The 23,319-nt window shown below is 49.1% G+C and overlaps 1 protein-coding gene across 1 annotated transcript in view; it reads left to right on the plus strand.

Moving 5' to 3' along the window:
• Window positions 1–23,319, plus strand: part of COL27A1 (collagen type XXVII alpha 1 chain) — a 144,937-nt gene that overhangs the window by 87,351 nt on the left and 34,267 nt on the right. Inside the window, exons 26-37 of the mRNA XM_066562636.1 lie at window positions 135–188; window positions 964–1,017; window positions 4,118–4,171; window positions 11,425–11,478; window positions 11,834–11,878; window positions 11,996–12,040; window positions 12,252–12,305; window positions 12,995–13,048; window positions 15,288–15,341; window positions 17,060–17,113; window positions 18,321–18,374; window positions 20,227–20,334. Of these exons, the coding sequence (XP_066418733.1) occupies window positions 135–188; window positions 964–1,017; window positions 4,118–4,171; window positions 11,425–11,478; window positions 11,834–11,878; window positions 11,996–12,040; window positions 12,252–12,305; window positions 12,995–13,048; window positions 15,288–15,341; window positions 17,060–17,113; window positions 18,321–18,374; window positions 20,227–20,334 (684 nt within the window). The remainder of the gene's footprint in view (window positions 1–134; window positions 189–963; window positions 1,018–4,117; window positions 4,172–11,424; window positions 11,479–11,833; window positions 11,879–11,995; window positions 12,041–12,251; window positions 12,306–12,994; window positions 13,049–15,287; window positions 15,342–17,059; window positions 17,114–18,320; window positions 18,375–20,226; window positions 20,335–23,319) is intronic.

Genomic DNA, 23,319 nt, shown 5'->3' on the forward strand with positions numbered 1-23,319 from the left:
CTCTGATGGGATGGATGGAAAGAGAGCAATACTGGAAGCATTTCTGGTAGAAAGCGGATGGCATAGACATGAATTTGTGGATTTTTTTAGTTGTTTCATTGCTCTAGATCACTCTCCCTGTGTCTCTCTCCTAGGGTGACCGTGGCCCAGTGGGACCCCCAGGCCCACCAGGAGTCAAGGGGTCGATGGTAAGGAGTAAGTCTGCATTCTCTCACTCTTGCTGCCACCTCTCTGTCTGTCCTAGCCAAGGGTGCAGCTTCTCCTGTCTTTGGGTTTCATGACAACAGCTGCAATTTCTTCCCCTATCTGTGGGGATGGGAATGGGCATTTGAGTGGATATTGAGGTGTAGCCTCTCCCCAGCAGCTGAGTCCAGCAGTTTTCCCTTCATTGGGGTTTGAGGTGTGTTCTGTGGCTCCATCAGCTGAGGGTCTGCTGTGTCAAGTGGAGACAACCAGGAGCTGAAGGGCTGGTGCCTGTTCCCAACCATCCTGGCTGTAGAACAGGCAGTGCCCACCAACAAGGATCTGTCCAAACTGACCAGGGCAGCTGGGAATGCTTGGGCATCACAGTCACTGTGCCTTGCTGTGCTCTGCCTTTCAGGGAACTACGTTTAGGAATTTAACAGTGGGGACCTCAGCTGGATCTTGTCTTCTCTGACATTTGTTTCCTGTCTACTCTAGTACAAGACCCAAAGATATATTTTCATATTAATTCAGCCCATTCTCTTCTGGGCTGTTCAGAAAATCTTGCTGCTGATATCACTGGCTGGGTTGGAGCTGGGCTAGTGACAGCCTGGCCATTTCCTTCTGCCCCTGAGCAATTTTACCCTGACAAATACCAGATCTGCCTGACCTTGCCAGCAGCCAGCAATGCCATTTTTCCTGTCTTCCCACTGGGAGGAAGAAGGTCTGTGCAGATTGTGGACATTCACAGCAAGCATCTTCTTCTGCCTTCCCTTTTAGGGGCATCCTGGGATGCCAGGAGGAGTGGGATTTCCTGGGATCCCTGGACCAACAGTAAGTAAAGGCTATCATCACCTTGTAACACCACATCCTGGGCATGCATGGGCTAAGTCAGCAACTGTATTCCAGTTTATTTGAGTTTGATACAAACCAGAGATATGGGGAGAGGGATGGGACATGGGTGGGAGCAACATGGAAAGAGACACAAAAAACCCACAGTGCTTAATTCAAAATTTTGTACTCCTAAGGAGGGATGCAAATATCACAATCCAGCCTCAATCTTTTGGCAGGAACACAAGCTCCCTAGTTCAAGGTGTTCTGGGCTGGGACTGGTTGGCAGTGTGGTGATATGTGATATAGTGATGCATCACAGTGATTTATCATGGTCATTTATCACAGTGACCACGGCATGCAGCGTGACCATCCTGCCTGGTCCAAGCCCCTGCTGGCATGAGAGGAGCAGCAGAGCAGCTCCCCCAGACAGACCCTCCATCTGGCCAGGCTCATCTGGCACACTGCAGCTGTGGCTGGAGCATGCAATGGCCATGGAGGCAGATTTTAGCCTGGCTCCAGTTTCCCACAGATGTTCCTTAGATGTAGTTCAGGCTCTCCCAGCAGCACAAGAGCTGCTGGAGCCAACAAAAAGGCAGCCCTGGGTGGGTGCAGGGAATGGATTTTGCTCAGTGTGTGAATTCCCACAGTGCTGGTGACTGGGAGGAAGATCACAGCAGTGAAATGCCCAGGAAGTGCCAAAGGTGTGGCCTCCAAATCAGGGTCAGCTGTGCCACTGCCAGGAGCTCCAGGATGCTCTGGGTGCACTGGCTGCAGGCAGCTGCTGCCTGGGCACTGACTGTGCAGTAACAAGTGAGTGGAGGTGAGGAAAAGAGAAAATCTGAGCTCAAGCAGCACCTCAGGGTGGCCCATCTCTGCCTGGGGAGCAGCAGTGTGGCACCAGCCAGGTCCTTGCAGTAAAAGCAGCACAATGCCACCCACAGCCCCCAGCACTGAGCTGCTCTGTGGCCCCTCATGGCAGCACTTGCTGTTGACAGAAGCCTAGAGGCAGCTGTGTATCTGTAGATGTCTCATTTTTAACAATTCCCATCATGTTAGCTGCCACATTATTTGGGGACAGCTGGAGCACTGGGCTCCCTCCTGCTCCAGGCCTGTGAGCACCCGTGGCTGATGCAGTTTCTGTGCTGTGGCAGAGAGCTCCAGCCCCGAGCACCATCCCATGCACCACTAAATGTACCTTCAAGTGAAGCCAAATTTTGTCTGCCTTCACTGGGGCATAACAATAGAAAGAGCTGAGGCATCTGATGCAGGTGGAGATACCAAAAGTTCTCAGCAAAGCTCTGGGAGCTGAGACTGTCCCCAGGTCCTTCTGCTTCCTTCAGTTCCCTCTTCTCCTGCAGGCAAATAACAAGTTCATCCAAGCAAAATGTTTGCTCCACAAATGCATTTTAAAAAGTCATAATTCAATAAGCCAAACTTCCCCACAGAGCCAGTAAATCAAATAATCTCCTAATATCAAATCCCCACTCATTAACTCCAGCTGTTTTTCCACCAAACATTCCTTACTTGCCTTTCAAGCCAGACCTGAGGCATGCAGTTCTTGTTTGTCCTAAACTGTTAAAATCTTTGAATGAGCCTCAGCAGTGATGGCTGATTAATTCAACAAAAAGTGATTGGAAATGGGGAGCAAAGTCAATGGTAGGAAACTTTGCCCTTGGTTTCAGCTTCCTGAGGCTTGTGAATTCTTTTTCCTCTTCTTACTCACCATTATGGTGCATCTTTTCTGTTTATATACAGTTTTGGAGATAATGTGTATATATAGGAATATTAAAGGTCATTTATCTTCTCCTAAATAGTTCATTGGAATTCCAGCAGGGTATCTAGCTATTCCCTCAACGTTTGCCATCACAATGAATGTCTCTGTCCTTGTACTTTCATAAGCTGATTGGGATAGGCTGAGACTTCCAGAGGAGATTCCAAATACCAGCTAAGGATTTCATTTCAGCACATGGTTATCATAAAAATCTCTATAAAACAGGCCTCTGACACATCCACTGCCTGTGCCAGTCACCACTGTCCTCACTACCAAAACTGGGATGTTCTGTGATCACAAACACAGTTACAGTCAACTGCCTTTTCCATCCTCAGTGAGAACAGCTCAGCATTTGTATCCTGAGCTTACATGCACAAAAGCAAAATCCTCATAAATGGCAGTTGTAGGAGCAGTAGGAAGATCACAGTCCAGTTCTGTTCTGATCTTTGGTGGAGTTTGCAGGGCTGACAGTTGGTAAAAGCTATTAACATGTAAACAGCCAAATTTGATGTGGAAGGTTTGAGAGGGCAAGGAGTGAATGTGTCATTTTCAGGTCTCCTTTTCTGACAGCAGAAAGGCACTAACTTTAAATATCAGGTTTAAAAGCTGTGATACAGATATTAAATAAATATATCCTTTATTTTTTTTTTACTCTGATAAATATTCTAGCAGGGAAAAAAACTGGCTTTCTGCATTTTCTGTATGCACATTAATGAATCATGTGTGTACAAACCCAGATTAAAAGAAAACCTGGAATCCTTCTGTAATTGTAAGAACAGGATCATCCACAACACCAACAGTCACATTAAATTAGTATCTATCTGCCAGTATCAATATTTATGCAGCATTAACAGGGCAACAGTTGCTTAAAGATAAAGTCAGTATTTGGCTGAAAAGATCAAACTTGGATACCCAAGATGAGGTGTCTGATTTTGCATTTGGACATCTAAAAACCAGATCCTGGTTATTATTATTTTTGAACAGATGCTGAGAAACAGCTGCTTTTAATAGATTCAGAGAGGAATCTGGATGTTCAACTTCTCTTCACATCACACCACTGACACAGATAACAGCCTGCAGGTCATTAAGCATGCAAACCTCAGCCAGGATCTTTGGCCTAAATGTTCACAATCCAAAGACAATCTGTGACCAAAAAAAAAAAAAAAGCCATTTATAGGCAATTAAAAATGGTGATGTTTTTTAGCAAGTGTTTAATGAACCAATCTGCTGATCAAGGGTCTGCATCTGAGGCCCCTGCAGATCACAGAGGGATGTAGGGTCCCACCAAAGCTGCTGCCTTCCTCATTTTGTGTCCTTTTCCCCTTGCAGGGTCCAGCAGGAGCCCGGGGTGCACCAGGGGTCCGAGGGATGAAAGGTCGCAGGGTAAGCACTGAGCTGTCATCCCTCTCCTCTTCCAGACACTGGGAAAATAATCTGCTAAATCTGGTTTGGTCTGGGGGTGTGAAGAGGAGCAGAAGCTGAGCAGCACCTCCATAAACATGTTTCTGCTGCTCATAGAGGTCCTTGAACAAATCTTACCAAAGAAGTGGATGCAAAGGATGTGTAAGGGCAGAGGGGTGCCCAGAGTAGAGCTTATCATGGAAGTGGTCCAGCCTGTCTTTTCCAACTACCTGCCATGTCAAAACACAGTTTATTGATGCTTCTGGTGAGGATAATGAAGATTTAGTTGTCTGAAATTGTGGGGAAGGGTGCAGGTAGAAAAGCAGAAAAGGTGCCTTTGTTGCTGTGGGAGGAAAAGTAGCTGAGATATGAAGTGTTGTGCTATAACCAGAGGCAGATGAAGGAGGAAATGTTATGTCATGACGTAGACTTGAGAGACAGGGCTGACAGAAATAGAGCTGGGCTGTTCTACCCATGTGTTCCCCTCCATCCCACAGGACTGGCACCTCCCAGCAGGGCTCCCCAGGCATGTGAGGAAGGTGTGCCTTGCATTGGCACTAGATCAAATTATAAACATGTCCTGTGCCTTTCTAAGGACTTTTCCAGCCCTAATTTGATGTGTACCTCCCAGTACCACTGTGTGAGCACAGGTGACTCCTCACCCTGCCTGGCAAGAGCAGCCCATGCTGGGTGCCACTGCCTGGCACCCCTGGCAGTGCAGTGAGTTCACATTTCCCTCCATAAAAGCTCACAGACACCCAGAGTCAGTTCCTGTGTGGCTCTCCCTGCTCTGTCTGGGTGACAGCTGGTGGGACAGTGACCTCCAGACCTGCCAAAGCTGCCTGTTTTCCTGCCTGTGACATCCAGCCCCCGTCCCACTGAGCTCCTCAGTCTTTCTTCTCCAAGGGGATATTTACTGCAGCAGCATCCCTGCTTTGGGTTGTTTTTCCTTGTCCAGCTGCTTTACAAAGTATTAATAGCCAGCACACATGAGTTCTGCTGAAGGCCCCAACAACAACATATTTTGCATTTCTCCCTCCAAGGATCTGTTTCCATGTTTCATTTTCAAAGGCACACACTGGAGTAAACTATACATTTTACCTACTCCCACTCTCTGCTTCTCCTGCAACTTCTGCTTGGGGGATTCAGGACAGCCAACAATTTTGTGTTTCCCTATGCCAGAGTGAATGTTTTCTTCAAATAGATGGGACCAGCAAAAGAAAATGGAATAACGAGCTAGGAAGCTTTGTAACTATGGAGTTATGTACTCTGGAACTGCTCTAAACTTTAAAATCACATCTAGAAGGATGCCAGTTACATCCAAGCTTGGCAGATGTTTATCAGGGTTCATCTTTTAAGAAAAAGCTCCCATTCCTCTGTGCTCCTTGGTGGGAAGGCCCATGGAGTTCACTTGCAAAGGGAGTGTGGTTCCCCTGTGCTGCCCAGCTGGGATTAACTGGGCTCTCTGGGACATCCATGATCATGCTGGGTGAGAAACTGGAGGTGTTCCTTCATCCAGGCTCTGAATGGATGGTGGAAAATACCCCAAGGTAAAAGTGCAGCCCAGGGCTGAGCAGGAAGCACCTTCTGATGGATCCAGGCTGTGAATGTGAGGGCTCTGGGAGAGGTGGGTCCTCTCAGGGCACCAGCTGCTTCTGCCAGTGCCTTTAATGTTTGCAGTGACAGAGAAGGAGTCCAGGAACTGCCTCCTCCCAGCTGCCAGCCAGGGATCCATCCCGTCCCCATCCCCATCCCTGTCCTTCTCCTTCCAGCAGGCACAGGCACTGCACTGTCTGGCTCTGGGGTTGTCCAAGGTTCCCTCATATAAACCTTCCTCAGCTTCTGACATCCATGCTGGCCTCAAGTCCCCAGCCCACAAGGACAGCTGGATTCAGCTCCCAAGACAGGAGGTTGCCTGGGACATCAGGGATTTGCCTTTGGCTGTAGCTGGATCCAGAGAGAGGGTGTCAAACCTTCCAGAGAAATCCTGTGGAACATCAGCTGCCACCAGCACTGTCCATGCTCAGAATGGCACATCATGCAGCAGAGACCTTCAGCTGCATGGCCTGGCTTTCCATTTCCTCTCCAGATGTTCAGCCCAGCAGGTCCTGTGCCACTCCCTCCCTCTGGACATGCCTCCACAGAGGGGGCCAGACCTCAGAGTGCATCCCAGCCCTGCAAACAGGAATGCAGCAGTGGCTGTACCCTGACAGGCTGCAGTGCCTGCAGAAAGTCACCTCAGGATGTGCAGAGCATTGAGGCAGAAAGGAGGCAGTGCCTGGGGAAAAGGGAGCATTGAGGAATTGGTCTTGCCCTAAGGACACCAGTACTGGGTAAAACTCTGCCTAAAGCTCTACCAGCAAGGACTGAGCCTCTGGATCTGCTGCTGGTGCTCCTGCTCTCAGCTCCCATTGCTGGGCTGGGCTGTGGTGGAGATCTGGTGTTTTTTGAGCACTGCAGTGATTTCATCCATGCAGAATTTGTGAGGCAGAGAGATGCACTTTCTGAGATCCCCAGCAGGAAGGACAAACCTGGGCTTTGCCATGGAATTCTACAGATTTCAGTGGATCTGATGCAGGGAAGTCAGTAAGAACCAGATCTCCTGCCTGGAGGATTTCTGGTTCAAATCTCTCTCATTCACATTTTCATTCTCTTCATATCCTCAGAAGATATTCCAGGCACACAGCATCCTATGTTTGCTTACGTGCTCCTCTGATTGCAGCTCTTGCTTTACTCAGGATGGGGAAATGATCCCCCAGCTTTAATTTCAGCCATCACCCTCTGTCTATCCCAGCTCACAGAAGGGATGTAATTCAATTCAGAGTGGAAACATGAATGCAGCCCCTGCCAGATGTTTGTGGATTCCATGAGCTCTGTTTGTGGATGCTTCATTAAAGTTATTCTGCTTTTGAAGGAACCGTAAATAGCAAATATGGTTTTGATTGTTAAGAACAATGGAGACTTTTTGGGGTCTGCATTTATGTTGTGATAGCTTTCACAGTGTCAAGATATGTATATTTTAACAAGAAAAGCTTTTTAAAAATTGCAACCCTCTTTTTAGTCCTGACAGAGCTATTGTTCCTTCACAAGTCTTTGTTTATTCCACCAAACTGATACTGAACAATCTTCCTCAAATGTTATTTCCTTTCTAGTCTTCCCTAAGGAGAAGAAATTTGGACATGTGAGCCCAGGCTCATTTCCCTTCATCTGTACTCAGTGTAGCACTTGGACATGTGCTTAACATCCAGCTAGTGACAGCTATGTACATGCTTAAACCTAATTATTTAACCAAATCAAGGTTTAAATTTGGAGGCAGTTGGTCCAGCAAGCCCCTCGCCCTATGTCACTTAAATCCTAAGGCACATTTCTCTTAATCTGCTCCCCACAGCAGTAAAATGTGTGATCTCCTAAGGATAATGTCATCAAAAAGACTGGGAGTGTCTTTGAAAGGCTGAGTATCAACCAGAGCCATGATTTTGTACCCACATTACAAAGCTGCCCCTGAAGCCCTGCTGTAAAGTGCCTTTCCTTGCCCTGCTCTCCTGGCCAAGGTGCCTGCCAATATTTCTAGAATTTTATCCTCTCACTGCTGGGTTCTGGCTCAGGTGATACAGAGGAGCTTTGCAAATCCCAAAGCCCATTTCTCTTTTCCACTGTGCTGTTCATTCATCCACTCCTGTAAATCCAAGATAAGGGGAGCACACCTGCACTCCAGGCCCTTTGCTGCTCCATGCCAGAGGGAAGGAATTGCTGCCTCTGCCACATGGACCCAATGACTTCCAGCATCACCAACTGCAGGAATTTATAAATGCCAGGGATTTGTAAAGTGATGTTATCTAAGCAAACCTGAAAATATTTGTCTTTCCAAGCCCAGCTGGGTTGTTGTTCATGGAGAAGTGGAGGGTATTGTTCTGCTTCCAGGGATCTTTCTGGTTGACTGAGAAAGCCTTAGAAGTGTTTGAGGAAAAGCTCTTTTCCAGATCCATGGCCAGGGATGTCTCCCTTTGGCCTCACTCAAGGCATCTGCTTGCTTTTTTGTTTGGCCAGGCTGTGATAGCAAAATATCAATATTTGGATAACTGGGTAAGGAAGGAGCTTTGGGTTTCTGGAAAGGAGCTACTGCCTGCTGCTCCATGCTGCTGTAGAGAGGCTGGTCACTGTCTGTCTGAGCTCTGAGTAGGTGTTTAACAGCAGGAAATGCAGCACTGCTCTGCAGAAACACCTTGCTGAGTTCTGCAGGGGCATTGTCTGCTTCAGCAGCAGATATATCCCCATTGCCTCACCTGGACAAAGCCTGGAGCTGGGTTCCCCTGCCTGCCTTTGTGAGCTGTCACCTCCAGCCATGTGGGAACCCCTTGCTTAGCCTGGGGTTTCTGATAGCACTGCTTGGTGTGGCTCAGCACAGGGAAATGCTGAAATGCTGGCCTGGCCTGCACTGAGGGTCCCAAGGGAGCCCAGGGGCTGTGCTCAGCCCTGCCTGCAAGGCCAGGCTGCCAGGTCTGCAGGGGGAAGGCACTTTGAGGTCCTCTGAGGAGCCTTGAGGCTCTTGGCTCTGGGATGCTCCTTGGAGAGCTGCCAGGACCTCACTCACTCATCTCTAACCAGTGTTGTCAGTAAAAGAGAGTTTTAAAAATTTGACTAATTGACTAAATGTAGCTTTTCCTGTCAGGGTGGATTAGGGGAAGCCTTTAACCCAGGTTTCAGCCCAGGAAGCTGGAGAAGATGAAGCTGCCACATGCATTTGAGAACAGAGTGTCCCTTTCTCCTTCTCCAGGTCAGATGCCAATGAGAGGTGCTGTGGAGGGATCAGGCAGGTGACAGCTGTGAAGGGAGATTGGCCTGGCAGATCCTGCCATGCTGCTGACAGGGCTCTGCTGGAAGAGATGAGGATCCTGTAAAAACCTCCCCAGCCAGCCCTGGTGAGAGCCACAGCCACTACTGAGGGCACCCAACCAACTCCTCCTGGCTCAGAGCAGCCCCTGCACTGGCAAAGGGGCTGGACAGGGCAGGACAGGCTACAGAAGATGGGTCTGGAGAGGCCAGACTCATTCCAGTTCCCTTCCCAACTCTAACCTGGGTCATCACTGTAATTTCCATGTCCCTCTTGCTTCCTCTTCCCTCTTCCAGGCCTGAGCTAAGGAATCTTTGCCCTCTGCATATCCTCCCCCTGCTTCACTAGCAGCTCACCACATCCTCTCAGACAGTAGAGATGCAATAATTGCACAAAATATCCAACTGGCTGCTCAAAGAAGAGGGGAACAGTTTGTTTGCCAGGGAGGATGAGCATTTGTTTGTTGAGGGTGCTTTCCCAGAGTGCCAGCATCACACCCATGGTGCCACCTCCCTTCCTCTGGGTGTTTGCTGGGTGTCCCATCACCCCAGGCAGCTCCAAGGTGCCTCCAGGCCCTGCTCTTCCACCACCCCAAGTAACAGGGCTGTCTGACTCCTGCTGTCATTTACCCAGCTTTTAAGTGACCTTCTGGTCTTTGTCATTGTGCTTTGAGGTTTATAGGGACATGGATTAATAAAACTTTTGGTCTTTACTGCTCTCTGATCTAGGGCCCAGCATGAGCCACAGCACTTGGGGTGCTGGGCTGGTGAGAGGTGCTGTGACATTTGTGCAGCACAGCCCCAGCTGTGAAACACCCCTTTGGTTGTGAGGGTCCCATCTGGGGCACAGCCCACTGTCTGTCTGTCTGTCTGTCTGTCCTGGGGGCCAGGCTGAGCATTCTTCAGAGCTGGGCCATACTGGCAGTGCAATATAGGCTCTTGGTTATTCAGTCTCTGCTCCTCTGAGCAGCACAGGGCTTTGCCAAGCTCAGTAGGAGTTTTTGCATTATTTTATATTGACAATGTTTGTCTGCTGTAATAATTTGGCTGGGGTTCCTATACATTTCTGCTGTACACTGCTTTTCTTTGTGAGTCTCTCTCTTTGCCTGTCATCCTGGAGTTGCTTTTCTAACACACTGGCTCCCTAGCCCTGTTATTACTTTTGGCACTGGCTTTGCATCCCGATTAAGCACATTGGCTCCTGTTTTCCCTTTCTGCATTGGCCAGCTCTCAGAATTCCTCTTACCACTACGTCCTAGCACTGCTCTGTGCTTTTATTTATTATTTATACTGCAGTAGTGCCTAAGAGTCCTAACTGAGCTCATGAACTGATTATGAACATGATGTCTGTTCACAGAGTCTCTTCATACACCCTTTTTTAACTCTTATTTTCTTTCACTGTGGCTCTTTATTCTCTGTCTGTGTTACACACTGGTCTCTGGGGGTCAAATGGTGCAGAAGGTTGTGTGTTCAGGTTCTCTTGAAAGACAGATGGTCTTTAAAGTCCCTTTCAACCCAAACCATTTTTTCTGTGATTCTCTGATCATATCCTTACCCTCTTCCCAGGGCTCTCCTCACTTGGAACCCTCTAAAAGAACAAGGATGCCCCTTCCTCAGTGATGCCCAAGCTGTCCCATGAACTGTTTAATTTTAGCTACTCACACCTGCTCATTTGCAGCAGGGTGTGTGTCCCACACACCTCCCAAAGCCCCTGTGCCCACCTCACCCTCACACACCCAGGAGCAGAGGCCAGGCATGGCACCAGACCTTCCCCACCTCCATATGCACTGCCTGGTCCTTAACAGCAGCCAGATCTTTAAATATCACTCAGCTGTAGCTGAGGGCTTGGAGTTCTGCTGCCAGCAAATACACCTTTCTCTTTGGGAGGAATTTGGGGCCCAATGTGAAGGTACTGCACAGTGGGGGTTGTTGTACCTCTATACCACCACTGTGACCATGTGGCAGTGTGGTGTGGCAAGGGTTAAAGGCAAAGGTGTTGGAAAAGCAACGTTTCTAGGAAGGAAAAGGTTTGCTGTCAATAAGGCTGGAACTGCAAGTTTGTCTGTGCACTGCAAAACTGTTGTCATGTAACCATTGTCTGAAAATAAGGCTGTTCCTGGCCTGCTTTTCTCCTCTGGCTTGGGTTAGTGGTTGGTAGTTGGTTTAACAGGAATAAAAAGTGCTGTGTGCTGGTAACAGTGAGAAATGAGGCAACAAAACACAGAAAGAATCCTTTTAGTCCTGGGCTCTGAGCTGCTGTGCTCAACCCAAGCAGGTATAAGTTGGCTAAGCCAGGATTGATCTCATGGACTGTCCTGGTGGCCAAGGCTAAAGTGACAGCTGGATTTTCCAGTGAGCCATATCCTCTGTGTTCTTATTTTTGCCTCTCTTTTGCCTCCTCCTAGGGTGCCAGAGGGCCTGATGGCCCCGTGGGTGAGCCAGGGCCGCGAGGTGCCAAGGTGAGTGCCAAGGCTGCTCCCAGCTCTGCTGTGAAATGCTCTGGGCAGGATCAAGGTCACATCCTTCCCCAGGAACAGGGATGTTCAATTGCTCCATGAGGATCAACCAGCAGGGATGAGTCTCTTACAACCAGAGTGAAATCTATCCAGCATTGGTATCGGGGCCTTTGCCCACACTCCCAGCTGGTTGGGTGTTCCTTGGGGCATCATCCCAGGTATTTGGCCTCTCAAAAGCTGCAGGGAACTGGAAGGGAAATTTGATGCATAAAAATGCGAGAGGAGATGGGCTGGGGCAGAAGAGCATCACCAACAGCTTATGCTCCTCCTGGATTGCTTTTGTCTCTTTGTTTTGCAGGGCCGAGCAGGGGAGCCAGGCAGGGTGGGCCCTGATGGGCTGCAGGTATGTCCTCTGTGAGAGCCACAGCTGCCAGCCCTGGGGACAGCCACGTGTCCTCAGAGCACCTCAGGTGTGTGAGCACATCCCCAGGTGATAACTGCTGTAACTGTGTGTTCACAGGGCAAGATGGGGGAGACTGGGGAGACTGGAGCACGCGGCTTCCCAGTAAGTGTCCATCCCTCCTGCTTCCTTTCACAACCTCAAGTCCTTAAGTTTTGAGTCCTGGTCCAGGTGGAAGAATCTGGACCCTATCTCACACTTGCAGGGCCACCTCTCCCTTCCTGTCACTGGAGCACTTTTGAGGTGCAATTTCTGCTGAGAAATGTGAAGGATTGCTGCTGGGTTGGAGCTGACCCTGGTGTTTTTCATTTTCTAGGGTATCCAAGGACCTTCTGGACCTCCAGGAGCAAAAGGGGCTCCAGGAGACCCGGCAAGTGTCTTATCACTCTCTCTCCATCTGTCTTTCCTTGCACACAGACACTTCATTTCTTTCTCTGTCTCTTCCCACCACTTATCCCATTCCCAGCTTCTCTGTCCTTGCCAACTCCAGCATGGTCAGAGATGTGAAAGACTTGGCTAGAGTCCTAGGAGCCAGAAGGAAAGACAAGGTCAGACTCCTGGAAAGCCAAAGGGAGCCATGGATCTACCAGGGAGAGTGTAGGATACAGCCTGGGGTGGGTTTTGGAAGGGAAGGTAGGAAAGAAGGGCAAGGTTGGGTCTGGGACAGGGTCAGATGTAACAGGAGGAGTTGGAGTGGAAGCAGGAGCAGGAGGGAGGCTGATGGTGTCAGAACTGAGCCCACAGCTTTGGGGGAGTCACTGGGGACAGACAGACCTCAAGGAGGGCCAGCAGTGCTGGACTGTGAAGGGAGAGAGTAAACCAGACACTTGCAGATTAGCCACTGCAGTTGTTTTAGATGGGAGCCAGGAAGAGGAAGGTCTTCTGAGCTCTTTGCACACCCACTGCTGGCCTCTCCATCCCTCTACCAAATCTTGCACAGTGAGAACTCCTCTGAGATGTGGGAGGGAACTGGAGTCTTACCTTACAGACCATGGAAGTGATGGCCCTTCAGAAATGAAAACAATTGTGTGAAAAGAGCCTTGTGTCTCTCTTTTGCAGGGTCCCCAAGGACCACAGGGGCCACCTGGGCCTTTGGGAGAAATGGGGCAGAAGGTAGGTCTGAGCTTTGTTTGCTTTCCCCTTCCCTCAGGAGTGCAGGACTGAGGGAGGAGTGACCGTGCAGGGGAGCTTCCCTCCACACCTACACTGTGGAATGAGCAGGAAGGATTTCCCTGAAATCTGACACTCAGCTTCCAAAACAAACAGTGAAATCAGGAATTTTAGCACCCTTTCCACCACAGTCCACAGACACCCAGCTGCTGGAAGTGCAGACCCATCTTCCCAACAGAAGATGCATTTCAAAGGTGACCACGGCAGGGACCAACTTTTGCACCAAGGTGCAGAGCCAGGGAGCCAATACAAGCACAAATCAGAGTGAGTGCCAGTCCTTCCCTCTCCCTGGTGCTGTTGCTGACACACAGAGGTTTGCCCAGATGGCCAAGGCAGCCCCAGCAGAGGCCAAGGCAGCCCCAGCAGGAAGCTCAGAGCCGCCTTTGCTGCTGACAGTGCTGCTGGGCTGGGGTTGCCATGAAGCACTGACACAAACACACCAAAACCAACCAGCAGCTGCCAAACACTGCCCCAAAGGAGCGCAGGGGATGCCTCCATGGTTCCCCCAACTCCCCCACACTTTTGGCTTTATTTTACTCCTCTTAAAATAATATAGTCTTGGCTCTTTTATCACGTGTGCCAGTGCCCCTTGCACAGCTCCTCTCTGTAGGTCCTGAGCTGTAGCACAGACGTGGAGGTGGCTTTGAATGCAGTCTATGCAAAGTGTGTGAGTCATGAAAGTTTCCATTCTCATGGCTGCTGGAGTGGATGGAGTGAGCTCTCAGCATGGTAAACCACACTGGGGAGCTGGAAAGCTGCTGCTGAGCCACTCTGGATGCTGCCAACCAAGAAAGTACAGACCTTCATTCAAATCTGTAACTCTTCCAGGAGCCTTTCTCTGCACTGGCACCTCTGGAGAAACCAAAGCAGGATTTTTGCTTTCATTGGAGCTTGAATTTTCTCATTGCGTGACACGAGCGTTTGTTCACAAACCCAACACACACCCTGCTCCCTCCTCTGCTTGAATCCACTTCAGCAAGCCAGGAACTGGCTTTATTCCCTGGGTAGCTCCCTTGACTATGTGCTCTTTTTTCCTTTATTCCCAACTGTAAAGAGAAGGGAGATTGTTGTCTGGAATGCAAATATCATAAGTAAATAAACCACTCAAATCCTTTAAAGAGAAGCTTTACTGTCCCATCTTTGGGCTGGTTTTACAGACTCTCATTCCCCATGCTTCTCAGAGGTAGGAGCAAATGTACAAAGATGAAAGCTCCCAACAGATCTTGGTACTAAAGATAGTGAATGACTGTGACCCCACTGTCAGGGGCTGCACATGGAGCTGGACTCAGTGAGAACAGTTTGCAAGGTCATTCTCACATCTTCCATCTTTCTATCTTAATTCCTATCTTTTTCCAGGCCAAGCACTCATTTTTGGGTCTCTGAGGGGTGCCAAACCCCTCTACCAGAGTCTGTGCTCACACAAGAGGGAGAAACTTTCTCTCAGCCAGTCCAGCCTGGGCTGTGGATTGCTGGTCTGAGCCCAGGTGTTGGCCTTTGGAGATTTGCTGGCCCTGCACAGCCAGAGACAGCTGGCTGATGGATGTCAAGGCTAATCTGGCCAAAATTTGTGCTGGAGGGCTCAGTGTCACCTTGCTGCCCTCAGCTCCCTTTAGCAGCAGCACCATGGTGCCCCTGCCTCTCTGGGAAGGGGGGCAAAGGCTCAGCTGGAAGATGTGGGGCAGCTTGTCCCTCATCAGAAGGAGCCTGTTGGTGCAGAGGATGTGCTCACACAGGTGGGAATGGAGAGTGGAGCTGCAGGGAGCAAGAGCAAGAGCACATTCCTGTTACCCCCTGTACCAGCCCAGCCTGCTGGACCCTTGCAAAAAGCTTCCAAACCCAATTCTGGACCTTTTCCCTTCCATCCCAGCTGGTTCCAGTGCTGCTCCCTGCTGGGGTTGCAAACCTTAGAGAGCAGAGAGATTGCAAGGAGCAGAGGAAGGTGCTTGGCAGAGGAGGCTGGGGAGAGGGGAGGTGTGAGAGCTGCTCAGAGCCCTCCCAGGCACCAGGGGCCTCTTTGATGCTCTGGACCCCGAGCCAGCTCCAGGGAGGTGATTGCATTGCAACCAGGGCTTGGCTGTCCCAGGAGAGCTCTGCTAAAGGAGTTATGTCTTTGATCTTGCTTTCTGCTTTGTTACAATGGGTTTTTTCATTATCTTGTTGGGCTTTTTTTTTTTGTTCCCAGGGACCGCCAGGCTCAATGGGACAACCTGGTCCTGCAGGTGAACCTGGCATGAAGGTAAGAAAAACCCTGAGTGTGGTTTCTCTGTCAGACTGGGGAGACAAATGGCAACTTCTGTTCCTGAAGGACTGAGTGACATTGCAGGTTTACCCTGCAGCAGCCAAAGCAGATAGTGCATTCAATAAAAGATAAAGTTTAAAAAACCTAAAACTGGGTTATTTTTAGCCATTTTTACAAATTCCTGAGCCCCATTCTGAGGGAGAGGCAGTCAGTGCTGGGGAGAAGCCCCATCCCAGGGATCTCGTGCCTCAAGAGCTGTGAAGGGCCTGGGAAATGAAGCTCAGCTCTTTGCAGATCCAAAATCTCGATGGAGAGAGGAGTCCTTGAGACTCAGAGATCCAGGCAGCCTCTAATTCAAAACCAGAAGGGTCTCAGGAAGGTCTCAGACTTAAAAATACCCTCAGACAAGGTCCTGCCACAGTTTCCAAGGCTCAGCTCTCTGGGGACTGAACTCCTCTGATGGTTAAGGGGGAAGGGTGCCCTGCTGCAGACCATGAATGCACCTTCTTGTCCACATAAAAGCCATCTCTTTGTTTGAGTAAAATCCCAGTGCTGGGCAGCTCAGAGGGGGTTTTATTTCATCCTAACCCACTTGGTCTGAACATTTGCTCGTGTGAGCAGAGCTTTTGAACAAACTCTATGTGGGGATTAAATGCAATTTCCTCTGTGCTGCTCTTCCCTCCCATCCTTTGCCATGTTTTCCTTGGCAAATCTTCTGACACTTCACTGGAGCTACCGTGCTTTTGGCATCCTGACACTGCAGGAGTGTTTCAGCTCCAGTGCTCCTGGCTGGCCCTCCCTGGAGCAGGACATGATGATTTGCACAGACACCCCCTGACCTGCTGGCCTTGCTGGGAAGCTGTGGAGTGAGGGTCCTGTCCTGCTCCTTCTCCAAGCTGGAAGGAGCTGGACCAAGACTGGTCTGTGCAGAGCAGTTTGCTGGGGGATGAGGTTTATGGATATCTCAAACCTTTTCCCCTTGAACTTATGGAATTTATAGTTTATGGATATCTCAAACCCTTTTCCCTTGAACTTATGGATATTATGGTTATGGAATTTAGGGTTATTATGGTTATGGAATTTATGGTTTATGGCTACTTCAAACCTTTTTCCCTTGAATTTATGGATATTATGGTTATGGAATTTATGGTTTATGGATATCTCAAACATTCCCTTGAATGCTCTGCATTTCCAGAGCTCTCTTCCATGCAGAGCAGGTTGCTTGGATGGGCACACCTGGGAGAGAGCTGCCCTGTGGCCATCCTACCCCAGTGCCACATTGGCAAGATCCATTTGTTTGCCAGCTCCTTCTGTTCACTCATTTAACTGCCATCAAAGATTCTGGTTCTTCTGGAACTGGGTCTAAAAGAGCTGTTGGGTTTTGTCCTCCCTCTCTCTGGTCATGTCTGCCCCCACACCACACTGCACCCATCCTGCTGCTTGTCTGTGAAGGGCCATGCCAGAAAATGCAGCTTCAGGCAGCTCAGACCCTCTGGGACCCCTGTCCTGTCCATCTTTGCATCATTGCAACAGAGCCTCTGAGATGTGTCCTTCTTGGCTGTGCTGGGCCTTTGAAGCCCCTTTGAAACCTCAGCTGAAGGTGTTTGTGTGGGAGAAGGAAAGAAAGAGACAAAATTAGAAGTGCAATGGGAAGTATTTCACTCCTTGGTGTCAGTAAACAGCTTGTGTCCCTGTCTGTGCTTCCTTCCTTTTAGGGTGATCCTGGCCAGCTGGGGATCCCTGGAGAGCAAGGTCTCATTGGCCAAAGAGTGAGTATGGCCACTTTCTGAGCCTCATCAGTTCCTCAGGGGTTCTGTCCTTGCTGTCCCACAGCCTGGACAGGCTGACCCTGTTCTCTGCATCCCAGCCTGTCAGAACCCAGGAAATTCCTCTGGCTGCCCTGGAGGACTGGAGCCCCTGCCCAGGGGCTCAGAGACCCTGGCACAGAGCCCAAGACCCCTGTGCCTTTGATCTTGACCCATGGAAAAAATTACCAACCTTATATGAGGATTTACAAACCATGAAAGTTTAAGTAGAATGATAGTGAATTTATCACAGGGTGAAAAATAGATTTTTGAGGTTTTTAGAATGGGGGCTCTGGGTCCCAAGATGGAGGAATTTGGGTGTGCCTTGTCCTTTTTCCTTCTTCTTCCTAGCCTCCATCTTCTGGGTGATGTTGGCATTTTTAGATTGGTTTAGAGTAGAAACTCACTGTCTAACACAGGTGATAGGTATTGGGAAGTTATTGTAATAGTGTACATGTAGTTTTTAGTATAAAAAGACAACCAGTGTGCCTCTGCCTGACCTTCCAGACAGACCTCGGCGGGCCAGGAGGAAGAATTTTATAGATAAGAAACAATGAACAACCTTGAGAACGAGAACAGAAGAATACTGACTCCTTCTTCAACAGCCAGGCTGGGAAAAGAGTCTTGTACCTATCTCAGAGTCACTGTGATCAGCAGAGATTTGAGACCTGCCCCTGTTCCTTCCCCACAGAGCCCTTCAGCCCGGGCCCTGCAGTGTCTGTGAGCCCTGAGATGCCCCAGTGAGTGTGAAAGGGGCAGTGTGGGAGCACAGGGGGGAACAGACCCCTCCTGTTTGCCAGGGGCTGTGCAGGCTGGAGCAGAGGCAGCTCAGCAGGGAAACACTGCACACACTGTGTGGGCATGGCAGGGGGATGAATGCATGGATTGAGGCTGGCAGGGGCTCTGTCCCTTCCCAGGACTGAGGTCAGTTGTTGGAGCTGGAGGAGGAAGGCCCAGGTTAAATTAATTCCGACTGAGCTCCTTTTCCCACAGTGGGCCCATGGAGGAGAAACTGTGGCTCAGAGTAGAGCGGGAGGCTGAATTCCTGCTCCTGCTCCTTGTTCAGCATCAGGATATGAGATAGGACATGTTAGAGTGCAGGGCTGGGCTCCCATCACTGCTGGGGAAAGCACATTTAGGCACAGCCTCATGGTGTTTGTTCTGTCCACAGGGAGAGCCTGGGCTGGAAGGGGACAGCGGGCAGCTTGGGCCAGATGGGATCAAGGTAAGCCTCACTCCATGGAGCTGCAGCTCTCACACTCACCTCTGTGCACTCAGATCCCTGTGATTCCCAGAGCCAGGGTGAGGATGAGGGGATTATTGGGTCCTCTCTGGAATAAACCTTTGCCCTGCAGTCTCTAAGGATTTTTTTCTGCGAGCACACATAACAAACCCCTCCTGTTTCACTCCTCTGCCCACGTTTTTTGGCATCTGATCAGATCTCGAAAAAGGTCAAGTTCTTCAAAATCTGGTTTCCAACAATTTGTCTGTTTTATTTGAGTTTTTACAGATCAAATTTCCAGCTAATCAGGAATTCCTGGGCCTGGCAAGGGAAATCAAGGATTGTCCATCACTCTCCCCTGCACCACTGACCAGAACAATGTTAGAGAGTAAAGAAACCAGATCCCCTTCCCTTGGCAGAGCCCCAGGATCTCACTCAGGGTTTGCTCTGTCTCTCACTGCTGGGAGTTTGCTACCTTGCCTTTGGAACAGGGCTCTGATTCCTGTCCTGCACAGCCAGCCTTTCCAAACAGGCCAACAATTTTGTTCCATGGAAAGAAAGAGCAGCCCATCCCACAACAATGCACTTTATTGCTTCTTTCTAGTTAAACTATTCACCATGTGTCTCTACTTCTGCTTATCTCTGAATGTTGGACCAAAAATCTCTTCCTTGAGGACAATCAAGGCTTCTGTATTCCCTTGCACTGCTGGCTGTGCCCAGGAGCTCTTGAACCAAACCAGCTCTTTCCACCCCAAATGTGTCTCTGGACACTTCAGCAGATGTGTCTGTGCTCTTTAACCAGATGGGATCTTGTTGAGCTCTCCCAACACAGGTGCAAGAGGAAAATGGTTCAGTTCAAGGCTGCTTGGCTGCACATGTTGCTCTCAGTATAAAACTGCCCTTTATCATTGTCTCCCTATAATTTTGAGTGGTAGTAATGAATAATACAAAATATTTACAATATTTTATTTATTTTGATAAACAAAAAGCAGCTATACATTTACTTCTTACACTTCTATTATTATATTTCTGGTCTGTGTTCCAGTTGGTTGATCTTGCCAAATGCTGAAATTTTATTATCTGCCAGATTTTTTCATAAATTTCAACGACTGGTTTCACTAGGGGAGCTTTAAATGGGTATTGGGAAAATTTCTCCACTGAAAGAAATAGGCATTATAACAGGAAGTGGTGGAGTCACTGTCCCTACAAGTGGCACTTGGGGACATGGTTCAGTGGTGGCCTTGTCAGTGCTGGGTTGAAGTTTGGATTAATTCATCTTAAACATCTTTTCCAACCCAAATGACTCTTTGATTCTGTGATTCTGCAATTGCCAGAGCAGTGATTTGACAGCATACCCACTGCTCAGGCCATGGATGCTTTACAGGGCACAGTGACACAGTTTCACAGAGTGTTTATTGGAGCCCTGGGCTGATTTCTGTTTGGCAGCAGGAGCTGAGCAGCTGTTCCAGACAAACCCATCCCATTAAAATTCTTTCAGTATCCCAAGCTCCGGGCTTCTGGATGAGGCAAGGGAGACTTTCACATCTTGTCTGCCTGCCTCATTCACGTGGGAGGTTCAGGAGAAGCAAAGGGGTTCAGGTTACTCTGTGTAATGGGGGAGTTCTTTCTCCTTCAGCCAAGAGATTTTAAAGAAAAGAAACCTGGGTTTGCTCCTTTTTTTAAATGTCAAGTGTATTATGACTCATCCTCATTCATCCCTTTTCTTGCAGGCTCTTTTCCTCTCAGACTCCTGAAATATTAATTATGTGGTGGGGTTTTCCCTCGCAGGGACCTTTGCAGAGTGACCCACATGTTGTGTGGGTATGAAAACCTCCCACCCTCCTCTCTTCCACAGGGAGACAAAGGAGAGCAAGGCCCAGAAGGAGAGAAAGGAGAGAAGGGCAGTGAAGGGCTGAAGGGGAAGGAAGGAGCTCCTGGATATCCCGGCATCCCAGGTGTCCGAGTGAGTCTGTGAACCAGCCCTGGGCACCCCGGGGCTCCTGCTCTGATGGGTTTGTGACCCAGGCCACTGCTCAGGGCAGGAGCTCCCCTGAGATGTAACTTGTCCTAAACATTATGGTAAAGTGTGTTGTTTTTCATGACAAAATATGTCCAGGAGAGGGTTTGGTTTTTCAGCTAGGATTCACACTTGAGAATGGGAATCTGACCTGCCACAGGCTTTGAGAAATGAGGGATGTGCCTCCCTCCCACACCTCTGTAAGATGTGTTAGAGGGGGAGGTCCAGAGGACTGAGAGGGGCTGATTTTTCCCTGGTTGCCACATCTACATCTGCCTTGGGCCAGGAGCTTGGAATTGGCCACCTTGTGCCTTTTCTGATGGTTACTTGCTTGCTTCTGCTCTTCCCTTCTAGGATTTCCCCATTAAATATAGAAAACAACTAGAAGAAATCAGCAGGATATGAGTCATGAATTCTCAATGAATATCCTGGGCATGTCTGGGTTTTAGAGGTCTGATCTTGGTGCTGTAGAAAGAAAAAGTTTGATTCTGGCTCTGAGATGAGAGGAAGCAGGGCAGTGCCAGGTGAAAGAAGGCTCTGCCCAGTGCCCCAGTGGGCTGCTCTGCAAGTCAGGCCTTTCTGCTTGAGGTGTGGAGTTTGTCAGGTTGCTGACATGGTTTATTCATTGTGATTGTTGTCTTGGATCAGAGTTACCAGCAGTGATGGCTTTGCAAGGCTCACAGAGCAGAGGGGCAGCCCAGCTCGGTGGGATGCACTGCTCCCTGTGGCCTTACCCCTCATGCAGCTGGGGAACACACCAGCTCCAACCCCACACATCCGTGGAGAAGGAACAAGAAGCCCAAGTGTAAAGGCAGCTCTGAACTCCCAGCCTGGGCTGGGTGTGAAGCAGCAGGGCCAGCAGGTACTGCCGAGCCCTGGGTGGATGCTCCGTGGTGAAACGTTGATTTTCCTCTTGGTGCTGTTGTGGCTGGCTAAAAGGAGGGCAGGGAGAAGGGTGTGAGGGGATGGAAGCAGCAAAAAGAGATGGATTTATGTTATTTTTGGGCTGAGGTTGGGATTTGAGCACTGACTCAATTAGAAAGTGGAAACATTGGCTTAATGCTGTAGTGCAGCACCATAAATGTGCAGAAGAAGCCCGTAGTCCTGCCCCAAATAAGGCCACCCTTGGCCACAGGCCCCTGTCCCCAACAGGGAGCCCTTTCAGGATTGGGATCATGCCACAGGCAAGGGTGGTCCCCAACAGCCCAGCTCCTTCCCAGCTGCAGGCTGGCACAGCTGGACAGTGGCCCTCCATGTGCTGTGCTGTACTTCTGGCTGCTTCACGTGTTTATATTGTGTATGTTTTAAGAACCAATAAAAATACTAAAATCATGCAAAAGCCATATTAAGTTATAAAGTATAAAATACAGATTCTGTCAGACTCTGTCCCTGCTGTTTGCCAGCATGTCCCTGGGAACATGATGGTGTATTCTGTTTTATTAAAAAAAAAAAAAAGCAGTCAATAGAGCCAAGATTCCTGCTCATAATCACTCCCTTTCGGTTTTTTTTTTTTTTTTTTTACTGCAAAGTGCTATATTTCCATCTACTATTTTAATATACTTCTTTGTATTTCCTTGTGCCTAAGCTCAGGCAGACTTTCAGACCTGCACAGTCTCCAGATAGTGCTGCCTGCCCTGCCAGACACTGTTACCTAATACACAGCCTGGTGCTCCTCCTGTGCTCACTGAGGTCATTTAAATATGGAATTCCTCTGACAGAAGCACAAATTATTTTCCTCTTCCCATTACTGAGAATTTCATTCTACATTCCCATGGGGAGTAGAAATATCAGTGGGATCTTCCTTAGATTTCAGTCAAGATAAGGTTTACAGCTCAGATGGAGATAACTGCAAGCCCTCTGAGGGTCAGAAGCTGGAATATCCAGCCAAGCCATGCCCTGGAGGACATGCTGCAAAAGCCACCACAAACTGCACAATGCACAGAAGTCTTCAAGGCTGCTGGACTAAGATAACAAAAAATCTGTCATGGGGAAGTTGTGAAAGTTGTTCACCCAAGGGCAGATATCAAGGTGACAAACTCATGTCCAGGATTTGTTTGCTGGCATAGAAGTTGGTTGGGGAAGGTGCTGAAGGTGCTTGGATTGGAGGGAGAGGGAGCGTTTTGGGGTTGGATGTGCAGGAACTGAATGATTCCACACCACCCTGTTGTGAATGGTTCTAACACTTCTGATGTGACAGTGTCCTGCTGTCCAATAATCACTTTAGATGGTGGTAAGAACTTCATCTTTGGCTATTGCATCTCCATTTGGCCTCTCCTGGCATCTGTGCTTCACCGCAATCCTGCCAGGATCCAGTGATGCTTTCCTGGGCTTTTCCTCAGCTCCAGTATTTGTTGGGATATCCTGCTCAGCTACAAAGGGCACAGGGAAGGTGTTGATGCTTCTGTGCCCTTAGGAGAGATGCACACACAAGGATCTGTGCAGTTACCTGTGCCAACAAACTCTAGCTCCATTTGGGGCTGTGAAGCTCATCTTCTGCTTCTGGAAGTTAGTTTGAGGAATCTGATGCCCACCTGCAATTGTGGACACATAAAAGGTTCTCCTAAACCTTGGCTTGTCCCTGTGTTACTCCAGAGGGAGCACCCACAGGGATATGCTCTCCATGGACAGCAACAACCTCTGGAAAAACCCCTTTTCATCACAGGGTTCTGCAGCCACACCATGTCCTGAAGGTTTGTCGTTAATGCCAAGGAAATGTTTAGTCTTAATCTTTATTTTGCTTATGTCTACAGGAATGTGACACTTCACTATCAAGTGTCCTTGTGACAGATGTAGGAAATGAGGTGCCAGATTGCTCTGAAAGGATCTGACTTCACTGCTGGTACATTTTCAGCCTGATTTGTGTATCCTGGCTGCAGCAGAGGCTGGTGCTGGCAGAGCAGGTAGAGGAGCTGGGGAATTTGGCACCACCAG

The sequence above is a fragment of the Molothrus aeneus genome, chromosome 19 (assembly GCF_037042795.1).
Source record: "Molothrus aeneus isolate 106 chromosome 19, BPBGC_Maene_1.0, whole genome shotgun sequence".
NCBI classification, from domain to species: domain Eukaryota; kingdom Metazoa; phylum Chordata; class Aves; order Passeriformes; family Icteridae; genus Molothrus; species Molothrus aeneus.